This window comes from Erythranthe guttata, chromosome 11 (genome assembly GCF_056151865.1).
Source record: "Erythranthe guttata isolate IM_541 chromosome 11, IM_541, whole genome shotgun sequence".
Taxonomy (NCBI): Eukaryota; Viridiplantae; Streptophyta; class Magnoliopsida; order Lamiales; family Phrymaceae; genus Erythranthe; species Erythranthe guttata.
This window is the reverse complement of record NC_142543.1, coordinates 14,780,534-14,802,692: the sequence shown is the minus strand read 5'-3', so window position 1 is coordinate 14,802,692 and position 22,159 is coordinate 14,780,534. Positions and strand designations below refer to the sequence as shown.

The 22,159-nt window shown below is 36.6% G+C and overlaps 1 protein-coding gene across 1 annotated transcript; it reads right to left on the bottom strand.

Moving 5' to 3' along the window:
- Positions 1-250: 250 nt before the first annotated feature.
- Positions 251-1,836, bottom strand: LOC105956267 (uncharacterized). Its single transcript, XM_012980111.2, has 2 exons — positions 1,681-1,836; positions 251-1,485 (listed from the first exon to the last, which is right to left on the bottom strand). The coding sequence occupies exon 2, from the start codon at positions 1,459-1,461 to the stop codon at positions 1,024-1,026; it is 438 nt and encodes a 145-aa protein (XP_012835565.1). The 5' UTR covers positions 1,462-1,485; positions 1,681-1,836; the 3' UTR covers positions 251-1,023.
- Between the last annotated feature and the right edge of the window lie 20,323 nt (positions 1,837-22,159).

Genomic DNA, 22,159 nt, shown 5'->3' with positions numbered 1-22,159 from the left:
TGCTACATAGTATACATATAGTGACGGTATCTATTGGTTGATAAATAATATATCTCTTGGTTGCTAAATTTTATATACATATAGTGACCATTTTATTGGTTGCAATAGTTTTTACATGATTTCGACAATTGCATTAATTTACTGAGCAATTCAAACCAATAAAAAAATATTAAAATAAAACTAAAGATCACCGTACTTATCCGAATAACCTAAACGGTATATCGAATTAAAGCTAACATATGTATCTACAAGTTCACTGAAGACCCTGAGCCCAAATTATCAACCTAACACAGCAATAACAGCCCCGGAAGATGATTGCATGAAACTGCCAGGTTTTAAAACAAATGCATCTGCTGGCACTGTTTATTTGAAAAATCATAACAATTTATAGAGTTATCCAAATTGTTCAAATAATACACCAAATTGAACCTGACAATGTAATCTACAAGTTCTCAGAAGACACAGCCCAAATTATTAGCTCAACATAGCAAAAACAGCCCCGTAAGAAGAATATTCAAAACTGCCCTGTTTTGACAGATTCACGGTCGTCTGATTCTGACCTCCAAAAGGCTATAAAACGTGCTCGAATTAGAAATAATGCAACACTTACTTATAACACTCGCGGTTCTCTCCGAGTTTTGAGAAGAAATGATTCCCAAATTCGCAATCCAAACCCTCCGACTTTGGCTCCGATTAATAAGAGTTGAAGCAGCTTTCCATTCCCTAAAGTTCCAGAGACCAGCTGAACTTCTCACCAAATTCCGGCGACCACCGATGACGAATACCACCGAGCACCAGCACCAATGGAAGGATAACATCTCAAGGTTTCTAACCGTGTGCCCTGATGGTCAATATTCAACCCCCAAGGCCTTCAAGCAATTAATTCTTCAAAGGACCGAAAGCTGAAATCTGATTCTAAGACAGCTTGTCTTCTTCGTCGGATTCCGGCCACCACCGCCAATCATCTGATGCGACCAGCACCGGAGGTAATCTGATCATAATAGCCCCTTTCTAAAGCCTTCTTCACGCAACCCTAATTCTGCCAATAATTTGAATTGGGGATTTCCCGATCAAAGAGTAGACATATCGAGAGTTGTGGACCCTAGCGCTGTTTGCGTTTAATCGGGCCTCCATTATGCCCATCCGAGCGATCATCGCACTCATCTGCTCGGACGACGATGATGACGCAGCGGCGGCGGCGGCGGAAACGACCCTGTGGTGCCTGATGACGGCGTCGCTGTACTGCACGGGGTTCAAAGCACTGCCATTGGTCAGCTCTTGAGCTCGCTGAATCTCGAGAATTCTGCGATTCTTCGCAGCTACTTGCTCTGGGGTCGGAGAGCCGTAGACAGCGTCGACTGCTTTAACGGATATGAATTGTGGTTCACCGTCTCCGTTAGTTTTGAATTGGAATTCTAGAGTCTCGGCTGCTGGAAACAGGGGAATCAGATGGTTTTCCATTTTTCCTCTATTTTCTTGCTTGAACTAGGGCAACAATGGAGAACAGTAAGAAAACAACTCAATTTGCAGAAAATAAAGAAAAAAAAAAAAACAAAAATCAATAATAAAAAATCAAAGCATAAAATAGATAATTTGCGGCACATAAAAATTGAAAACCCTAATCTTCCCAATTTCGTGTTTGCCGTTACAATTGTGACACAGAGGAGAACTCAAACTCACCGTAAAATACACAAATGCGGATTCTTGCCGGAAGAAAATGACGAATTCGCCGTTGAATAAGAAAATGGCTCTGTACTTAGAGAGAGAGGGAGAGAGAGAGAGAGAGAGAGAGAGAGAGAGAATTAGGGCGGGCGAAGAGAGAGAGGGAGAGTTGAGTGTATTTTAGGACGGGTAATTTTGTTTGAAATTATTTTAGACGAGAGTACAAGTATTCTAATGCACAAGGCACAATCCCTTAAAACATATAAAAATCAAATAATAAATTAATGTACAAGCTGACAAAGAACAACGTACAAGTAATTAATGAAAATAATCACAGCAAATGATTCACATAATCTCAATTTATAAGTTATAAGAACAACCCATTCACATAATCCTTTATTGTTTCTCCCTTATTAGCTCGTTTGATTCTTGCGATTTTTTCTTTGTTAGACGTTCTGGTAATACTTTGGCTCATTGTCTTGCTACTCGTTTTTATTTAAGTTGTACGGAAGGATCTAGCCTCCCCTCTAATTTGCCTAATTATGCCTAATAAAATCTTTGTTTCTCAAAAAAAAAAAAAAAAAAAAAAAAAAGAAAAGGAAAACTGATTCATCCAATACTCTACGTGTCTCTCTCTAATTTTCCAATTAATCACACTTCTTTCTCAATTATCTGATTAACCATGTCAAAACTTGATTGTAAAGTTTATAACATTATTATTATACTTATCCCCCAACTTTATCTACTAATAACACATTAGCCCCAAATCTCATTATTAAGTACAATAAACTCTTGTGTGTGTGTATATATATATATACACACACATAGCATAAGCATAAATTACGGGGTGTTACAGCTTGGAGAAATTGGGTGGAATAGGCGAATACTTTTGGGGAAAACAAAAGAGGTAAGACAAGAGGAATTTTGGTGCAGTATAATGAAGAAATTAAGTGATAATTCTTTCTTGATTTTCAGTAATATCAGGCGAGAATTGGTAGAGTGAGAGAGCGTAAGCGAGAGATTGAACAGAGTAATGATTTGGGATGAAAGAAATGCGTGTAACGAAATAATGAGAATTGGTTGTGTTTTTCCATTATTTGCATTTTCACCGTCCATCTTTATTTTCATTCTTTTCTTTTCTTTAAATTACCGACCAAATCTATTAGATTTCCATAAGTAGTTTCATAACAACCAAATTAATTAAAGTGGTTACTAGCAAGTCAATTAGATGGTTGTTAATAATTAAATTAAAGACTTGTAGCAACTGTAAAATTTTATGATGTTAAATTAAATTGGTCACTATTGACACTAAGTTATAGTGACCATAAAAATTGTGGCTACAAACTTCAACTTGAGTTGCTAAAAGATGTCAAACTATTAATGACCATTTATAGCTACCAAATGTTCGCCGGTCGCAAAAGGATTTAACCCTTCCGACTTTTGCTACCAAATTACTTTTGGTCACTAAATGTGAATATTCAGTGACCATTTAGTTATTGTCGCTGAGGATTTGGTCACTAAAACTAGTTTTTCTTGTAGTGTGATTAGTGGGAAAGGGAAAAAAAAAAGAAAAAAAAGAATAAGATAATAATTATTAAAAAAACGTGGAAAAAAAAATTCAAAGTAGATCGTGATTACTTGGGATGGGAAAAAAAATGAAAAAAAAAATATAATAAAAGAACAAACGTGCAAAAGAAAAAAAAAAGTAGATCGTGTTTAATGGGGAAGGGAAAAAAGAGAAGAAGAATAGAGAAAGAAAATAATTTAAAAATGTGTGCTATAAAAAAGAGAGAAAAGTTAGTGGTGGAAGGGAACAAAAGGAAGAAGAAAAAAAGAAAACGAAAAAAATAAAAATAAAGAAACGTATTGTATAAAAAAGAATAAAATATAAATAAGTTTGTATGTGTGCTATAAAAGGAGGAGAAAAGAAAGGAAACAAAAAAAATTAAAACTAACGTGTATTTTGAAATTCACAAAATAAAGAAAAAATGGAAGAATAAACAAAAATAAGTTGTTTAAGATGGACTATAAAAATGAGAAAATAAAGGAATTTTTTTTTTAGAAAAACTGTTTTTAGGGTTTTAGGGCAAAACCTTTCTTTTATATATAAGGACTAGCAATTCTCCTCGTGCGATGACGTGATTGCAAAAAGGAAGACAAATTAAATGTATAATAATTATATTGTATAAAAATAAATCGACATCGGCGTGTATAAGAAAAATACCAATAATTAATATTAGAAAAATTACAAATATGTTATTAGAGTTTCTTACTTTTATATATAAGATAAGTACAAAATAAATGTCAATTATGCGTAATTAAGAGAAATTTAATAAGGGTAAATTTCATTTCCCCCTAATACTTTGGCTCGATATCATATTATTCCTTCTACTTTTGACTGCATTGATTTGCCCCCCTGTATTTGAAAAACTATCTCTATGTGACCTCGCAGTTAGTTTTCAGACCTTTGACTTTAACACCGTTTGATCTAAGTTTGAAAATTACAAAAAAACCACCCCTCCCAATTTAAATAATTATTAACAAGTAAAAACATATAAACAAAAAAAAAAAAAAAAAATTATGGCTGCCGTCGTGGACTATGCTTTCTCATTGTCTTGAATTTTTTATAATAATAATTTTTTTGTTTTTTTTTTATTCTTTTTTTGTTTTTTAATAATTATTTAAATTGGGAGAGATCGCGTTTTTGTAATTTCAGAGTTTAGACCGAATGGTGTTAATTCTAAATGTCTAACAACTAACAGGAAAGGCCATACTGATACAAAATTTCAAGTGCATTTAGTCAAATCGATGCAATCGAGAGTAGATTGAGGTAAAGTAACATCGAGCGAAAGTACAAGGGAGAAAGTGGAATTTACCATATTAATAATAATTTTGATTCATAGAGTTTAAAAGATGGGATAATTAGCAAGACCACTCCATCTAGAAAATGTAGTTAAGGAAAACCCCCCTCCCAAAAGTAATTAGAGAAAACCACTTCCCCTTTAAAATAATCCTCATAACAAATCTAAATTGTCTAATATACCCTTGAAGAACCCTAATTCAATTATTACTCTCTCTCTCTCTCTCTCTCTCTCTCTCTCTCTCTCTCTCTCTCTCTCTCTCTCTCTCTCTCTCTCTCTCTCTCTCTCTCTCTCTCTCTCTCTCTCTCTCTCTCTCTCTCTCGTCTTCTCTTGTCTCCCGTTTTTTTTTTCTTTTTTCCCTTCTCTCTTTTCTCACACGACATAGCGCCGCAGCTGCAAGCTGCCGGAGCGGCGGTGATGCTGACGTGGATGGGCCGAGTCATCGTCTGAATGCTCCTTTCTTAGTAGATCGGCGGTGGTGGCTGCTGACAGCGGTGATGTGCGTCTATTGGGTTGCTTAGGAATCGACGACTTGGAGGTGCATTTGGAAGACAATTTGTATCTCAAAATGGGATTACGACGTCGGATTGGCAACGACAATGACACCTCTATATGGGCCGACCCATGGCTGCGGGAAGGGGGAAGCTTCAAAATCCTCACATCTCGGCCACTATCAACTGCATTCCCGGATCGGATCTCCGATTTGGTCGAACCGGGATCTAATTCATTGGATTTGAACCTTGTGAAGATTATTTTCTGGCCGGTGGATGTGGCGAGGATACTGGAGACCCCGTTGGGGGGTCCTCACACGAAAGATATTTGGATCTGGCATTACTCGAAGCAAGGGAATTACAGAGTGGAATCAACATACCATATGATTCTCAACGGGCTTGCACAATCAAATCAACGTGGAGATGGAAATCATGGGTCAAACAGCGCCACTATTACTCGTGACTGGAAGGTTATTTGGCAAATTCAACTACCGCCCAAGATCAAACATTTCCTATGGCACCTACGTGGGAATAGCTTACCTACGACGCTCCATGTCATCACAACATGTAGTGGCCTGAAGTCGGTTTGGTTGCAACCTCCATTTGGACCATCATTATATTCTTACCCAACATCACCCTGATAGTGGCTTCTCGACAAGAAACATGAGCTAGATGGTGATAATTTTTTATGGGCGATGGTTGTTGCATGGAAAGCGTAGGATCGTCGAAATAGAGAGGTACATCAAGAAAAGGGGATACAAGCTGATGATCAGCTCCATTGGTGTCGATTCTTCCTTGCGAAATTCAAGTTAGCCCCAATATGACCGGACCCTACTTTGAACCAAGCTCATCCGACTGAATGGAACCACCGGAAATGGGAAATATTAAGCTTAATTTTGATGCATCAATCCGGTATGAAGAACTACGGGGGGTGGTAGCTGCGGTGGCAATCTCAATCCAGTGGAAGGGGAGGCACTTGCTGCTCATCATGCCCTTTTGTTTGTTGCCTCAAACGGATGGGAAGATATTATTCTTGAAGGGGACTCTCTCCAAGTTATTCGGGAGCTTCGCTCAGGCTGTGGAGAATTACTATTGTACGGTGCGATTATCGACGAATGTGCTTATTCTCTTAGTGTTTTTTTTAATTTTTCTTTTTCGTTTGTTAAGAGAACATGCAACGGCTTGGGCAATGCTCTCACCCAATTGCACTGTTCTGCTACTTTGGAAGGTCTCGAACTTCCACCAGCTTTGGCTAATATAGCCTAATAAGATGATTCTTTTCTCCTAAACAAATGAAAATAAGCATTAATATTAACGTTAAAATAAGGGGATGATTAGTGAATACCCCCAATACATTGGGTATAATAAGAGTGGATCCACGTCCTTTTTCAATATTAATGAAACCTCCTTTATTTATTTAATTAATTAAATATTTTAATAAATTACTAATCAATATATCTAACGTGCTCTTACTTACTATTACCTAAAGGTTGCGGCTATATGCAATACTAATTCCACTTGTTCAAGGCCAAATTAAAGAAAGATACCAAAATATTCCATTTTATTAAGATGAAATGACAAATATACCCATAAATTAAATTGACTTTTGTTTGCTCATGCAAGACCAAATAACAAATAATGAAAAAAAACACAAAAACAAAAAGAATAAACAAAGAAAACATAAAATTAAAAAAACCCACCCCCCCTTTGAAACCCTACCCAAGCTCCGCCGCCAACCGCCGCTCTTGATGCGACGTTCTTGATGTTTGTACATATTTTTGAAACCTTGGATGAATTTGGACAATAAACTGCGTCTTTGCCTTCGTCTTTTGCTATAAAAAATAAATGAATATTGAAATAAATAGTAATTGGAAAATAGAAAGTTAAAAAAAATATGAAACAACTAAATTTCGACATTAAGGTGTCGAATATATGTCCATATATTCGACACATTAATGTCGAAATTTAGTATATTTGGACTAATTTGATAACAGTTAAATTTCGACACCTAGGTGTCGATTTGGTACTCCAAAATCGACATCTTAATATCGATTTTTACCTGTAAAATTCGACATGGACATGTCGACCGCGTCTGCGCGGGATTTAAAAAAAAAATATGAATCAACTAAATTTCGACATTAAGGTGTCGAATTTATGGACATATATTCGACACCTTAATGTCGAAATTTAGTATATTTGGACTAATTTGCTAACAGTTAAAATTCGACACTAAGGTGTCGATTTTGTACTCCAAAATCGACATGTCAATGTCGATTTTTACCTATGAAATTCGACATGTACACGTCGACCGCGTCTGCGCGGGATTTTTTAGAAAAAATGATATTCTAGCTAAAAAACACATAAATGCATACTTTCTTGGGTTCTTCCACAGTAGAATCTTCTATTTTGATGTGTTCTGACTCCATACTTGACATCTTTGTAAGATTTGTTGAGTTTTGATGATTTTGAATGTTTAGGTTTTGTGGGTTTATGGAGGAGGAAGGAGAAAGGTTTTGTGGGTTTTGGAAGATGGAGAAGATAAGAGTTGGTCTTGTGGTTTTGTGATAGGGTTTTTTGTGTTTTTAAGTTTTTGGTATTGCACATTCGAAATTTTCTATTTTTTTTAACAAGTAAGGGTATTATAGTTTTTATACATTGAAAATTTTAATTTGGTCTTTGTTGGGTGTAATACCTACACGCAAGTGCACGTATCGTAAAAGTAATATAGTGGACTAAAAGTCCGGATATCGAACCCACATGGAATATTTAATTATTTAATCCTAGACGCTAAATCCTACCAATTATTATCAAGCCCACCCTACACAGTCGAATTTTGAGAGAATTAACTAAATTAAACTAAATTATAAAGCAAATTAAAAAGACAAGAGCACGAAAGCAATTAAAAACGAAGGTTTAAACAGAGTAAACAAGCCTAGGATTTTATTCTTCCTCATATGTGATTATTACTCCCCCAATTCCTTCAATTATACAAGCAATTAACCCGAATTATTAACCTGAGATGCTAAAATAATCATAACCCGCTTCCGCGTGTATTACGATTCTAATACTCTAGATTCAATTACTATATTCCTATGCAATTAATTCTAGAACACAACATTAAGCACAAATCTCAATAATGGCTACCTAAGAGATTAACTATATTCCTATGTTAATACCACAAAGGCTCTTCTACCACAGTTCTAATTATTAACCCGATCTTCCGATTCATGCGATTAACAATAACATAAAAGCACATAAGTTGATCAAGTTCATGAACTTAATAAAACAAGTAGAAGAAATAATCCGGAATTAAAACTTGCATAAAATCATAGAATTGGGTTCATAAATCCCACATAGGATTCCATATAAAATCCTAAAAATAAGAAAATTAGCTACTCATGATTAAAGGAAAAACGCAAATAAAATAAATCATAAACGATAAATCTACGCTTGAAGTCTTCGAATTCTTCGTCTTCGTTATTGCTTTGTTACTCTTGAAATTGCGTAAAAGATCGATCCCCAATTGTGTGCTTGGTTTTGTCTTATATAGGGTGGAAAATTTGGAGAAGAAGGTAGTTTCCTTGTGCAATTAGGATTCCTTTACTGCGCCTTTTCGTCATCTCGGACGGCCGTCCCGAATTTTGTACTAAAACTCGGACGGCCGTCTCAAAACCGGAGGCTGCTTCTGCCTCTCAGACGGCCGTCCCAGTTTTAAGTGTAAATCGGGGATGGCCGTCCCATGCTAATTTCTTCAGATTTTTGATATTTTCACTTTTGGCCCATATTTTCTCTAAAATTGCAGTTTTTACCCCATACTTTTCCAATTCTTCAATTTGTACCTAAAATACAATAAATCAACTTTTTAAGCACCAATTATCGGTAAAACACACCAAAAGCTCCAATTAAAAGGTACGATAAAGTGTAAAAAATATACACTTAACACACCCCCAAACTTGAACTTTTGCTTGTCCTCAAGCAAAATCTAATCGTAAGCAAATAACTGAACTACTACATCTCATTACATAGATCAATGATCAACTTCACGTTTTCAGAACTTGTAATTATAATGACAATTCTTAGGCATTCGCAAGCTCAAAATTCAAAAGCACTTAGTCACTCACCGTTACCAAAAACCACAAATCATACAATTGCTTCAAGCATCCAATATTTGCAAATTAAGAATAGAAAGAATTTATACTTACATGCATATGTTTGACTCCAAATATTCACCAAATTATTCTACTCTACTAATATCGAACATTAAGCTATTGGGATCATTGGGGCTTTGTGGCTTTCAATTGTTAGGCTATTTGGTTCGAGGTAGGAAATATGGGTATATGTGGCTATTCTTCTTGAATTGAGATGATTACGCCAAAATTTGAAAGATAGGCGTTTGAAACAATGAATTCACCTCTAAGGACTTTAATAAACTCGATTCTTAAGAGTTCAAAAGTCTCCACTATTGCTCTTCAGACAATGGATCGAGCTTTCAAAACAATTCAACAACTAGTCCTTACTTCTCCCTTCTAGTCTCTTCTTCTTTTTTTTTTTGTTTTTATTTATTTTTTTTTTCATTTAATATATATATATATATATATATAGAAGCATATGTATTTATCTCTTTTTTTTTCTTTTCTCTTTTTTTCTTTTTTTTTCGAAGAAGAAGAAGGGCCTTATAAAAATTTTCGACCGAACTTCAAGGGTTAATTTTTCAAGAGTCTCCACTTTTCTACCTTATACACATGGCTAAAAGAAAGAACACCTTTTCTCCGAGGCTCAAATCAAGGTTCTAAGGAATTTCGATAAAAAAGTCGGATTGAAATGCTCAAACGGTTCAAAGAAGGCCCAAATCATATCCCAAATCACTCACTACTCAATACTTCGTATCATAAATTTTCTAAGGTGAGTTCTAAAACCGAACATAGCATGATCTAGCACAAATTAATTCCAAATTTAAGATACAAAATATTCAACCAAAGCAATGCACAAAGTGTGATTCCTAGCAATAATTCGCTTCTAAGTTCCGTTGAATCGAAAGCTATACAAACATCTAATCTTTATCACACAAAACAAGCAATCTCATCATCAAACATCGATCATCTCTCATCATCATAAATCATCGATGCATTCGACTCAAGCAATTTTTTTTTATATATTCCGGAAAAAAATGATAAAAGCAATAAAAACAAATAAAACCTAATGCATGCAAACTAAAACAAATAAGCACAAAAACATGTTTTTTCACCCCCAAACTTAAAATTCTGGTTGCCCTCAACGAAATTAGCACAAAGTTTAAGGATAGAAAACACCTGATTTAGTCGGAGCCGATGTGATCGGGGTGCTCCTCCCTAGCTCTCTCACGCTCGTCCTCATTGGGCGGTGGCACTTTTCTTTCCCTTTCCCTCCCTTTGGAAGATGATGCTTCGCTCGTGTGGCCTCGTTTGTTGGATGACATAGTTGGGAGAGAGGTTGGAATAGATTCGGTGAGAATTGGTTGACAATCGAACTCAAAATTTGGTTGGAGCGAATTGTCGAAGACCTTGTGGGCGTGCCTTGAAAGAGTAGATTTTGGAGAATTTGGTTTGATTCTCTAGCCTCATTGAGTGTGGTATTTGGAGAGAAGGAACGAGAAGGGTTTAGGAAATAATGGGGGAGAAAATCTGATTTTTGAAATTTAAAACGCCCCATAAATGTTCGGACGTCCGCCCCGGTTTTTGTGCTAAATTTCGGACGGCTGTCCGAATTTTTTTTTTCCTTACTGGTTTTGGGATGGCCGTCCCACAAATTAGGCATGTTTTGGGACGGCCGTCCCACATGCTGTGCTGGTGGACTTTGCCTTCTGTTTCCCAGACGGCTGTCTGGGATTTTGCTTGCAATTTCGGACGGCCGTCTGGACCCCCTGACCATGTTTTCGACCATGAAAATTAAAATTCAAATAAATTAATTAGAATGCATGCCATGACAATAAAAACGAAACAAAAAAGTAAAGAAAACTACGAAAAACAATAAAGCTCGGGTTGCCTCCCGAGAAGCGCTAAGTTTAAAGTTTTCAGCCGGACGTTGCTTCTTTATTTTCAAGAAAAAGTGACCGAAGTCACTTGGCAATCTTCACTCGCTTCCCAATACGGTTTGAGCCGGCTCCGCTTCACATTGAACATACGATTTGAATCTCGCTCCTTTATTTTGACTACCTCGTGAGGAAGAATTTCTTGGACAATAAACGGCCGCGACCACTTTGATTTGCGCTTCCTTGGAAATAACCAAAGACGGGATTAGCACAATAACACCAATTGTCCTTTGTGCAATTCCTTTTTGATTTTATCCTTACGACCCCAATATCTTGACTCATCATTCTCTCTTTCTTGTGGCTTGCTCGATTCCTTGGGTGGCAATATCTTCCTTGCACTTTTACCGTCGTTGAGACCCCAAATCTTATGACTTTCTCTCGGAGGAGTTGAAATTGAGTCCACAAAGTAAACTTGCTCCTTCCGATTCCTATTTCCGCCATCATCTCCTGCACTCAAAGATACTTTCCCATTGTCCAAGTTCAAAACATCAAATTTTTCATGAGTTGTAAAATCCATAAGCTCAATAGCAAAACAATCATTATTATCACATGGATTTTTATTAGCACTAAAAACATTGAATTTGATTATTTGATCATGAACAGTCATTGTAAGATCACCACTAGCACAATCAATTAGCGTCTTCGACATGGCTAAAAACGGTCTCCCTACGATAAGAGGTATCTCCCTATCCTCATCTATATCAAGTATATCGAAATCAACTGGAAAGATAAATTTATTAACTTTCACTAGCACATTCTCTAAAATACCTTTTGGGTAAACTAAAGATCTATCGGCTAATTGAAGAGTTATAGCCGTCGGTTCAATTTTTCCTAACCCAAGATTTTTAAAGGTTGAATAAGGCATAAGATTAATGCTAGCACCTAAATCAATGAGGGATCTAAAATTTTTACCTCCTATAGTACAAGGAATAGTAAACTTACCTGGATCGCCGAGTTTTTGTGGAAGGGGCCGAGTAAGAATTGCACTAATTTGCTCCGTGAGTTGGATCATCTCGTTCCCTTGCAATTTCTTACTTTTCTTCACGAGGTCCTTGAGGAACTTCACCCACTTTGGCATCTTTTGAAGTGCTTCAATGAAAGGAATATTTATGCGAATTTCCTTCAACTTGTCCAAAAATCTTTTATATTCGGCGTCAATCTTCTTCTTTATAAACTTTTGAGGATAAGGAATTTGAGGGACTTGTGAAGGCACCGTTGATAGTGGCTCTTCATGAGTTGATTTTTTTTCCTCATTCACTTTCGGCTTCTCGATTACCGTGTTTCTCTTCTCCTTTCGTGGGGCTTCCTCCAATTGCTTACCGTTCTTCAAGGTGACTGCTTGGCACGTCTCGACCTCGATCTTTTTCGTTAGCAATCTTTGTGGATATGGGATTGGCTCGACCCATTCGGCTACAGTGACTTGCGGCTTGACTTGAATTTCTTCCTTTTTCTCGATCTTGAAATCGATAGCTTGGCACGTCTCGAACTTTTGCTTTCGAGGATCTTCCGTATTCGATGGCAATGCTCCCGCCTGACGGTTCTCTTGATTCACAACGAATTGAGCGAATTAATTCTCCAAATTCCGCAGCGAGGCTTGGGTAGCAGTCATGAATTGGGGCAGTATCTCCTCCGTGTTTGATTTTTGGGCCGGTGGATTGTTGCCTTGATAGCTTTGTTGAGGAGGGGCTTCATTTTGGAATTGACCTTGAGGTCTTTGATATCCTTGGCCTTGTTGATTTCCTCCATATTGCCCTTGTGATCTCCACCCTTGATTTTGGAATTGGCGAGGTGCATTGTTGACGTAGTTGAGCGACTCCCACATCTTGTTGGCATTGGAGCGTGTAATTATTTCCACCGCAAATTTCACAACATGGAGAATCGATCGCTTGGACTTGTTGTGGTGGACTTGCTTTGATGTGCTGCAGAAGGAGTTGATTTTGTTGAGCAATTTGGGTCACTTGAGCTTGAAGGGCCGTAATTGCATCTAACTTCAACACTCCGGGAATTTTCTTGGCTCCACTAACCTTCCTCTCGCTTGACTTGGCAAACCGATTTTGTGCAATTTGATCCAACATGATAAATGCATCCGGTATCGATTGACTCATGAAATTACCCCCGGTTGATGCATCTAAGACGGTTCGTGCATTCTCGTTAATCCCATGGTAGAAGATGTGGATTTGCCGCCATTGTCCGACTCCATGTGTTGGACACTGCCGCAAAAGAGTTTTAAATCTCTCCCATGCCTCGTATAATTGCTCACCTTGCTCTTGGACGAAATTATGAATTTCTCGTCGGATTCTCTCGTCCTTCTCGGGTGAGCTGTAAACTTTCATGAAAATCTTGAGAAGTTGAGGCCACGACGAGATAGAGTGGGGGGCTTGGGACATCAACCACTGGCGAGCTCTTCCTTGTAAGGAGCGCTTGAAGAGAATTAATTGAAGCGCCTCTTGGGAAACGCCGTTTTGACGGTGGGAATTACATGTATCTAGAAAATTGACAATGTGAAGATGGGGATCTTCACCCGCCAATCCACTAAATAGCCCGTTGTTTTGGAGCATCGTCAAGAGGCCTTGCTTGATCTCAAAATTGTGCGCCTCAATAGGTTGATATTGGATGCTTGGGCGGAATCCGTCGAGAGTAGGGATTATGTAGTCTTGAAGTGCCCGTGGACGAACTGCTGGCTGTAATGGAAGTTGAGGGGGTGGGTCTTGGACTTGGTTTCCGTTGGCATTGAGTAAATTACCCACTGCGTTTCTGTGTTCTTCGTTCTCCATGATATTGTTTGCGCGTTGACGTCTCCTAGCGGCTCGAAAAGTACGTTCGATTTCGGGATCAAACGGTTCTCTAGCAAGATCGAGTCTCCTACGCATACACTGTACCTAAAAAAAATAAAACAAAAACTAAATGGGTGAATTGTGAAAATTGTTCAAATCCAGAGCTAGAATAAAATAAATAATTAAAATATTCCCCGGCAACGGCGCCAAAAACTTGTTGGGTGTAATACCTACACGCAAGTGCACGTATCGTACAAGTAATATAGTGGACTAAAAGTCCGGATATCGAACCCACAGGGAATATTTAATTATTTAATCCTAGACGCTCAATCCTACCAATTATTATCAAGCCCACCCTACACAGTCGAATTTTGAGAGAATTAACTAAATTAAACTAAATTATAAAGCAAATTAAAAAGACAAGAGCACGAAAGCAATTAAAAACGAAGGTTTAATCAGAGTAAACAAGCCTAGGATTTTATTCTTACTCCTATGTGATTATTACTCCCCCAATTCATTCAATTATGCAAGCAATTAACCCGAATTATTAACCTGAGATGCTAAAATAATCATAACCTGCTTCCGCGTGTATTACGATTCTAATACTCTAGATTCAATTACTATATTCCTATGCAATTAATTCTAGAACACAACATTAAGCACAAATCTCAACAATGGCTACCTAAGAGATTAACTATATTCCTATATTAATACCACAAAGGCTCTTCTACCACAGTTCTAATTATTAACCCGATCTTCCGATTCATGCGATTAACAATAACATAAAAGCACATAAGTTGATCAAGTTCATGCACTTAATAAAACAAGTAGAAGAAATAATTCGGAATTAAAACTTGCATAAAATCATAGAATTGGGTTCATAAATCCCACATAGGGTTCCAAATAAAATCCTAGAAATAAGAAAATTAGCTACTCATGATTAAAGGAAAAACGCAAATAAAATAAATCATAAACGATAAATCTATGCTTGGAGTCTTCGAATTCTTCGTCTTCGTTATTGCTTTGTTACTCTTGAAATTGCGTAAAAGATCGATCCCCAATTGTGTGTTTGGTTTGGTCTTATATAGGGTGGAAAATTTGGAGAAGAAGGTAGTTTCCTTGTGCAATTAGGATTCCTTTACTGCGCCTTTTCGTCATCTCGGACGGCCGTCCCGAATTTTGTACTAAAACTCGGACGGCCGTCCCAAAACCGGAGGCTGCTTCTGCCTCTCAGACGGCCGTCCCAGTTTTAAGTGTAAATCTGGGACGGCCGTCCCATGCTAATTTCTTCAGATTTTTGATTTTTTCACTTTTGGCCCATATTTTCTCTAAAATTGCAGTTTTTACCCCATACTTTTCCAATTCTTCAATTTGTACCTAAAATACAATAAATCAACTTTTTAAGCACCAATTATCGTTAAAACACACCAAAAGCTCCAATTAAAAAATATACACTTAACAGTCTTGCACAAGTGGAATTAGTCTTGCATATAGCTGCAGCCTTATCTAAATTGTGAAACCCTAATATCTCTCCTCATCTGTTCATATAATCACCAGCCGTCTTTCACTTTTTTTCTTTTCTTTTCTTTCTCCTGCCAACATCTCTCTTCTCTCTTCTCTCATTTTCACTCTACCAGGCGTCGCCCTCTTTTTTTTTTTCCTGCCAATGAACCCGCCTCTTTGCCTTCGTCATTTTGTTGCCGTTGGTTCCACCTACGTCCGCCGCCCGCCGCCGCCGCTCTGACCTCAGCCACCACTGATGCCGTGTTCCGCCTGTCGAGATTCTATTTCACTGTCACCGATCTGTGCCTCAAGTACCACCGCTACCGCGCCTCGCCCCGCCGCCATTCCACCTCGTCGCCACCTCCACCGTCCACCTCTGCCCTGCCGCAATCATCGTTTTGATTTTATTTCTTTCTTTTTTGTGATGTTTTTTTGTAAACCTGCTATTTGGAAGAAGGTGAATTGGAGAAGATTGTATATTTTGTAGTTGTGTTTGCTTAAAATTATAGTAGTTTTGTTGAAATCGAGGGTATTTTTTTTGTAGTTTCAATACCTTTGTAGTTGTATCGATAATTTTGTAGTTGTTTTAAAAAATTTTGTAGTTGATTTCGAGAATTTTATAGTTGATTTTGATTTTTTGTACTTGATTTCGTTATTTTGTAGTTGTTAATTTTGGTAAATGTGCTAAACAACTATTTTTTGGTAGTTGTTTTACGAATTTTTTACAGTTGATTCGGGAAAAAAATGAACAAAAAAAAAATAGTTATTTTTAGTAATTTTGCAGTTCATTACAATTTTTGGTAAACTTGTTGTTGAACACAATAATTTTGTAGTTGTTTACTATAATTTTATAGTTGATTATGAAAAAATATGAAATAAAATAAAATTGAAAAAAAATTAAATTGTAGTCGATGTAGAAAATATTATAGTTGATTTAGTAAATATTATAGTTGATTTCGGAAATATTGTAGTTGATTTCAGAATTTTTTTATACAAAAAAGCTGATTTATTTTTTTAACTTTTTTAATCCTTTTTGAATAAATAAACGAAAAAAATTAAAAGAAAAAAGAAAAAAAGGCACTAAAATGGTGGGCTAATGGGTAGTGAATAGAGTGGGGGTAAATTTGGGAATAAATGAAGGGATGAGTTTATCACTAATAAGTGAAAAGGAGCTGGACTCACCCTTATTAAAAAAAATGGTAGAAGTGGTTTCACTAATAGCCCCTAAAATAAGAGTTGTTGGCATGTGCCTAAGGTAGTTGAAAGGGTGAATACCGGTCGTTAACATATTAAATAACTGAAAACATTTGGTGACGCCGTAGGGGTGGGCATTCGGATCGGGTCGGGTTATTCGGGTTATTCGGGTTTTTTGCAAAAAAAAAATTACCCGAACCCGACCCGAGATAACCGGGTACCCGGCAACCGGGTACCCGGTTATTTCGAGTCGGGTTCGGGTTTTGCTATTTTCCTCTTTTTTTTTTTTTTTTTTTTTTTTTTTTTTTTTTTTTTTAAGGTATACATATATATATAGCAATATACATATATATATTTATATATATATATATATACATATACATATACTGATATATATATATATATACACACACACAGACATATACATATATATACATACAATATATATATATATATATATATATATATATATATATATATATATATATATATATATATATATATATATATATATATATATATAACTGATATATATATATATATACACACACACAGACATATACATATATATACATACAAATATAGACATATATATATATATAGTATGTATTACAGATATATATATATATATAAAAAAAAAATTTTTTTTTTTTTTAAACCGGGTACCCGATCGGGTACCCGGGTAGAATTTCTATTATCTGGACCCGACCCGGTTTGGGATCACCGGGTACCCGAACCCGGGAAAAACCCGGCTATGTAAAAAATTACCCGATCCGGTCGGGTAATACCCGACCGGGTCGGGTTATACCCGAATAACCCGACCCGAATGCCCACCCCTAGGTGACGGACGCTCAAGTTAGTCAACTATGAGTAAAGAGAATAAAAAACCCCTTGTATTTTGTAAAATCTGCACCAAATTTCCATGTGTTAATCTTCTCTTTACCACACAATTCAATATTTATTGCCTTCTTAAAAATCTGGCAAATTAAATTAAATAAAGTTATTACAAGTCATGATACAACACACTCCACATGTTCGAAGAGCAATATGCATAGAATTGAATTAGGCCTCTATATAAACTAAGCTAATATCACAATAATCAAAACCACGCACACAACAAGCAGACAAGTTCACACAATAAAATGGGTCTGAAATATCAATGGGTCACTCTTGTAATTATGATTGTCGTCCTTTCCGACATATTATCTTTGGATAATTTCGGAGTGGCGGCGGCCGATAAAATTTGGAAGCCAATGGGAACAAACAATCCTCGTACACTGGAATACGGTAGATACGCCGTGCGCGAAGTCAGCAGATTAAGCCGTCAAAATTTGGTATTTGTAAGCGTGGTGGAAGGACAAAGTCATGCTGGGGAAGGAAAGCTGGAGTTAAGATTTACTGTTAATGTCAAGAAAAACAATGTGCCGGAGAAATATAACATAAGAATGTACGACGAGATTTGGAATGGTGTTAAAAAGGTGACCATGTTTATGAAAATCAATTGAGTAGATATATTAATAATGTAGTTAATTAGATGAATAATTGTTAAAATTTAGCACCCTGGTTGAGTGTAATGAATAATGATTGTAACAAAATCAAAATGGACCCTGTTCCAATTTGAGAAGTAAAGTATGAACACACCTTAATCAAACCGTATTTGTTAAAAGAAATAAAATAATTCCCGTTTTGAGAGATTCTATTATTTTCGTGTTATTTAATGAGTTTAATTGTGCTTTTAGCAATCGTCACTCCTGTGTAATTTTTAATTGCCAAAAAGATCTATGTGTTAAACGAATTAGAAAGAATCTTCTTATGTAAATTAGTCAAAGAAGGCCCTTGAAGCTGATCGTAGGCTACACTTCCGAGTTATGCAATTGAGGGCATCTCCAATGGATTAAGCGAACAAGTCTGTAAATTTTATTTTAGAGATAGATCTCTAACAAAAAAGTCATCTCCAGTGAGGTGTTCTCCAAAATTAATTTCATTTATTGATTAATAAATTATTTCATACTACGACTACATTTATAGTTTAATTTTGTTCATTAAATTTTTTATAAGAGATTTATGTGCATAAATCCAACTACTTAATTCCTTATTTTTGTTATGTTTATTATTTTATCAAATTTAAAATAGCTATGGATTGAGTAATAGTAACCAATACCTTTTTTTCTCTTTTCTTTCCTTTTTTTTTTTTTTTTTTTTTTTTTTTTTTTTTCTTCTTCTTTTTGAATGGCCCATAGAAGCTGGCATACCAAGACATTTTTCAGTATAATCCACTAACTTAAATCGAGAATGCGATGGATTGATGCTCGCTGGTCCTGTAGAGTGCTCGGGCTAAACATCATAGTCGCCTTTTCAAGGTTTATCTTCTGGCCTGATGTCCTAACATACAAATTCAGGATAGATCTCAGCGTAAATGCTTCCGAATCCCCAGGGGCGGACCCAAGGTATGCCTTCCGCCAGTGCAGAATTTTTTTTTTTTTTACCTTTTTTTTATTAAATTTTTTATATTTTATGTTATTTATCTACTAATTTATACCATTTAGCCCCCCCAAACTTCAAATTTAGTTTCATTTTAGTCCAAAAAAGAAAATTCTAGCCCCCCCACCCAATACTCCCTGGGTCCGCCCCTTCGAATCCCTGATGCGAAACAAAGATTTGAGATGATGGGTACAGTTGGGGTCACTCGAACTGTTGGGAACCAGGCAGGTGTATGCAGCGGAAAAAAAAAAATTTATACAAACTAATTTATATAAATAAACAAGTGCACATAATTGCAATTAATTGTGTAACTTATTTCTTGCAATCACCGACAAACATGCTCACTTATATTTAAATTAAATTACGTAAAATAAATCAAGGAGCATGCTTGCATCAATAAATTTAAATAATAAACATGTTACAGCAACGATTCACGTAAACACATACTGGAACATAAAAATTCATGTGGTACAATAATTAATTAACATACATTAATCTCAATTAATATATATTAATTAGAGAAAACGAGCTTTTATCTTTGAAGCGTGAATCTAAATACGACTCGAGAAGATAGCTAGTTGCTCTTCCACTCCTACCGATCCGACTAGCGGCGGTGGTGCAGCGGATCGAAACTGTTTTATGATCTCAAATTTTAGATCTGCTCGACTTCAATATCTCCATGATTATTGAATGGATGGACAATTCATTTTTTGGAATTGTATCTCCATGAGTTTCGAAGCTGCTGTCCAAATTTCACGCCCATCCAATTATCTTTTCATTTATGGAGATTTTTTGTCGCTGGACAGCGTATAAAATCCGAGAGCAGATTTTCAGGATTGCCTTCTCTCAACACCGGCTTGTGGCGGCGCGTGGAGGCGACCCTGGTGGCGGCGATGGCAGCAGAAGACTCCTTCTCCTCTTAGGTTTCACCTCGTATATTCAATCAACCATCCACGCAGCACTAGATACGTGATAGGCTAAGTACAATGAAGAAGAACGAGGGGAAAAAGAAAATGCCAATGCGGCGGCGCGGCTCCTAGCGGTAGAAGAAGGGTTTCGGCTGCTAGGTGGGGCGGCTGATTGGAGGGAGAGAGACTAGGGTTAGGTCTTGTGTTAATGAGCCACTAACACTCTTTATATAGGACTTTCAGTAAAACCCTATTGGGTTTAAGTTGGATAAAGTCCAACAACTTAAGCCCACACTCTTTCTCGGTTCGTTTCTAACAAACCAATGCTCGCAAAAAATATAATAAATTATATTTTGGTGATGAGCACAAACTTCTCGTCGATACGAGTACCACTTTGCAATTTCAATTTTGCGAAATTGAAAACCCTAATTTAGGACCTGCCAAATCATGAAACTTCTCAATTTAGAAAGTTCACTAAATTTCCGTCGAATTATTTTCCTCTACTTATTCTCATCCATAATTAACAATTACGAATGTTGGACTCAATCACATTGACTTCCAATTATACTAAGATTAACTAATTAGCTTTGCTCGTTACATTTAAGGATCTCAAGTACACCAGAAATGTGACCCTCGATGGTTAAGGTGTAAGATAGTCGTGGGCCCACAACACATTGTGGTTTAAACTCGTCCCTAGAGTTATAATTGATATGAATTTAGTTTAAACTTAATTGCCCAACGAATGAAGATTGACGCCTAGCATCTACGCATCATGATTCCCTAGATACAAATAAAGTGCCTACAAGAACTATGTGATATAGTTCACGTACACTACGATCCCTTCGATGCATATATCCCGATTGAACTAGAGGCATTGGTTCACGTAGACCTCTTCATGAGTTCAATAATTGTGTGGACATTCTTGATTATATAATCCGTTCGTGTTTGACTTAGAGAAACATGTTTCTCTAATCAGGACACTTTCAGCCATGACTGATCAAGCGATCGAATCCATTACTACAATGCCCAGACCTCCTACTAGATTTCGGACTGCACGAACACTGGTCCTTGAAGCGGTCCTCGGTGGGACTCAGGGACAGGTCACGATACAGCTGGTCCTCTAGTGAAGTCACGGTGATGTCTGAGTCTTAAAGATTAAGGTGTACAACTATATCATAGAAACATCTACTCGATTCTTGGGAACCACTTGGAGATCTCTAAATTGAGGGAGTTTAGTGAACTCATAAACTTATGAGAACCCACTTATGTATGGTGATGTCACAATACCATTGACTGATGAGACGCAATACACATACACTAAGTGCTAGTCTCAAATGCGAAAGGTCGATATCCTCATTAGTGGTGTAACCCATTGACTAGGAACTACGTTTAACAATTAATATACTTTAAATAAATAATCTCATCATTCTACTATATCTATTTATAGTAGTTAAGTAAAGAACGACAAATATAGAATGCCAAAAGGTATTTATCATTAATACAAAATAGATTATTTACGAGTAGCGTAAGAAAACACAACAATTAGTTGGCTCTTCGGTCACCTACTCTAACACGAACTTCATGGAGCTTTCCTTCATTGACTGCTCTATATACCATGGCGGTAAGAGCTTCGGCACAACAGATAAAAAGGTCGGGGTAGAGGATCTTCATGGCAAAGTCCTCTAGTCAATTAGACAACTCCAAACTGTTTACCGTTGAAAAGAAAGCCATAAGTAACCGATGATAAGCACAACACAATGAGATCAACAAAAGAGGATGGAAAATCAAAGTGAGAAATAATATGTTTCACGAAAATCCATTCAACCCAATCGTAAGCTTTACTAATATCCAATTTAGTGGGCCATATAATTTCTACTCTGGTTGAGTTCACTTTAATAAAATGGTTTGACAACACATATCAGTGATAAGGCGAATATAAATAAATTTAGATTGGGTAGGAGAGATAAAATCATTAAGAACCAACTAAAACAGTTAGCATTGAATTTTGAACCAAAAATGGTCGGGTTGAACTAAAACATCGGACATCTTAGAAGTTGCTAGAAGCTTACTCTTTCAAGCGTATTGACCTTTTACATTTTAAGAAGAATATGTAGTGGAGCCCACTTTAAAAAACCAAACCCCCACATATAAGTGTGACACTAAACCACACTTAGTTGTTAGTATCAGAGTGCATGTAAGGTTAAAATTGTCTTTTTAG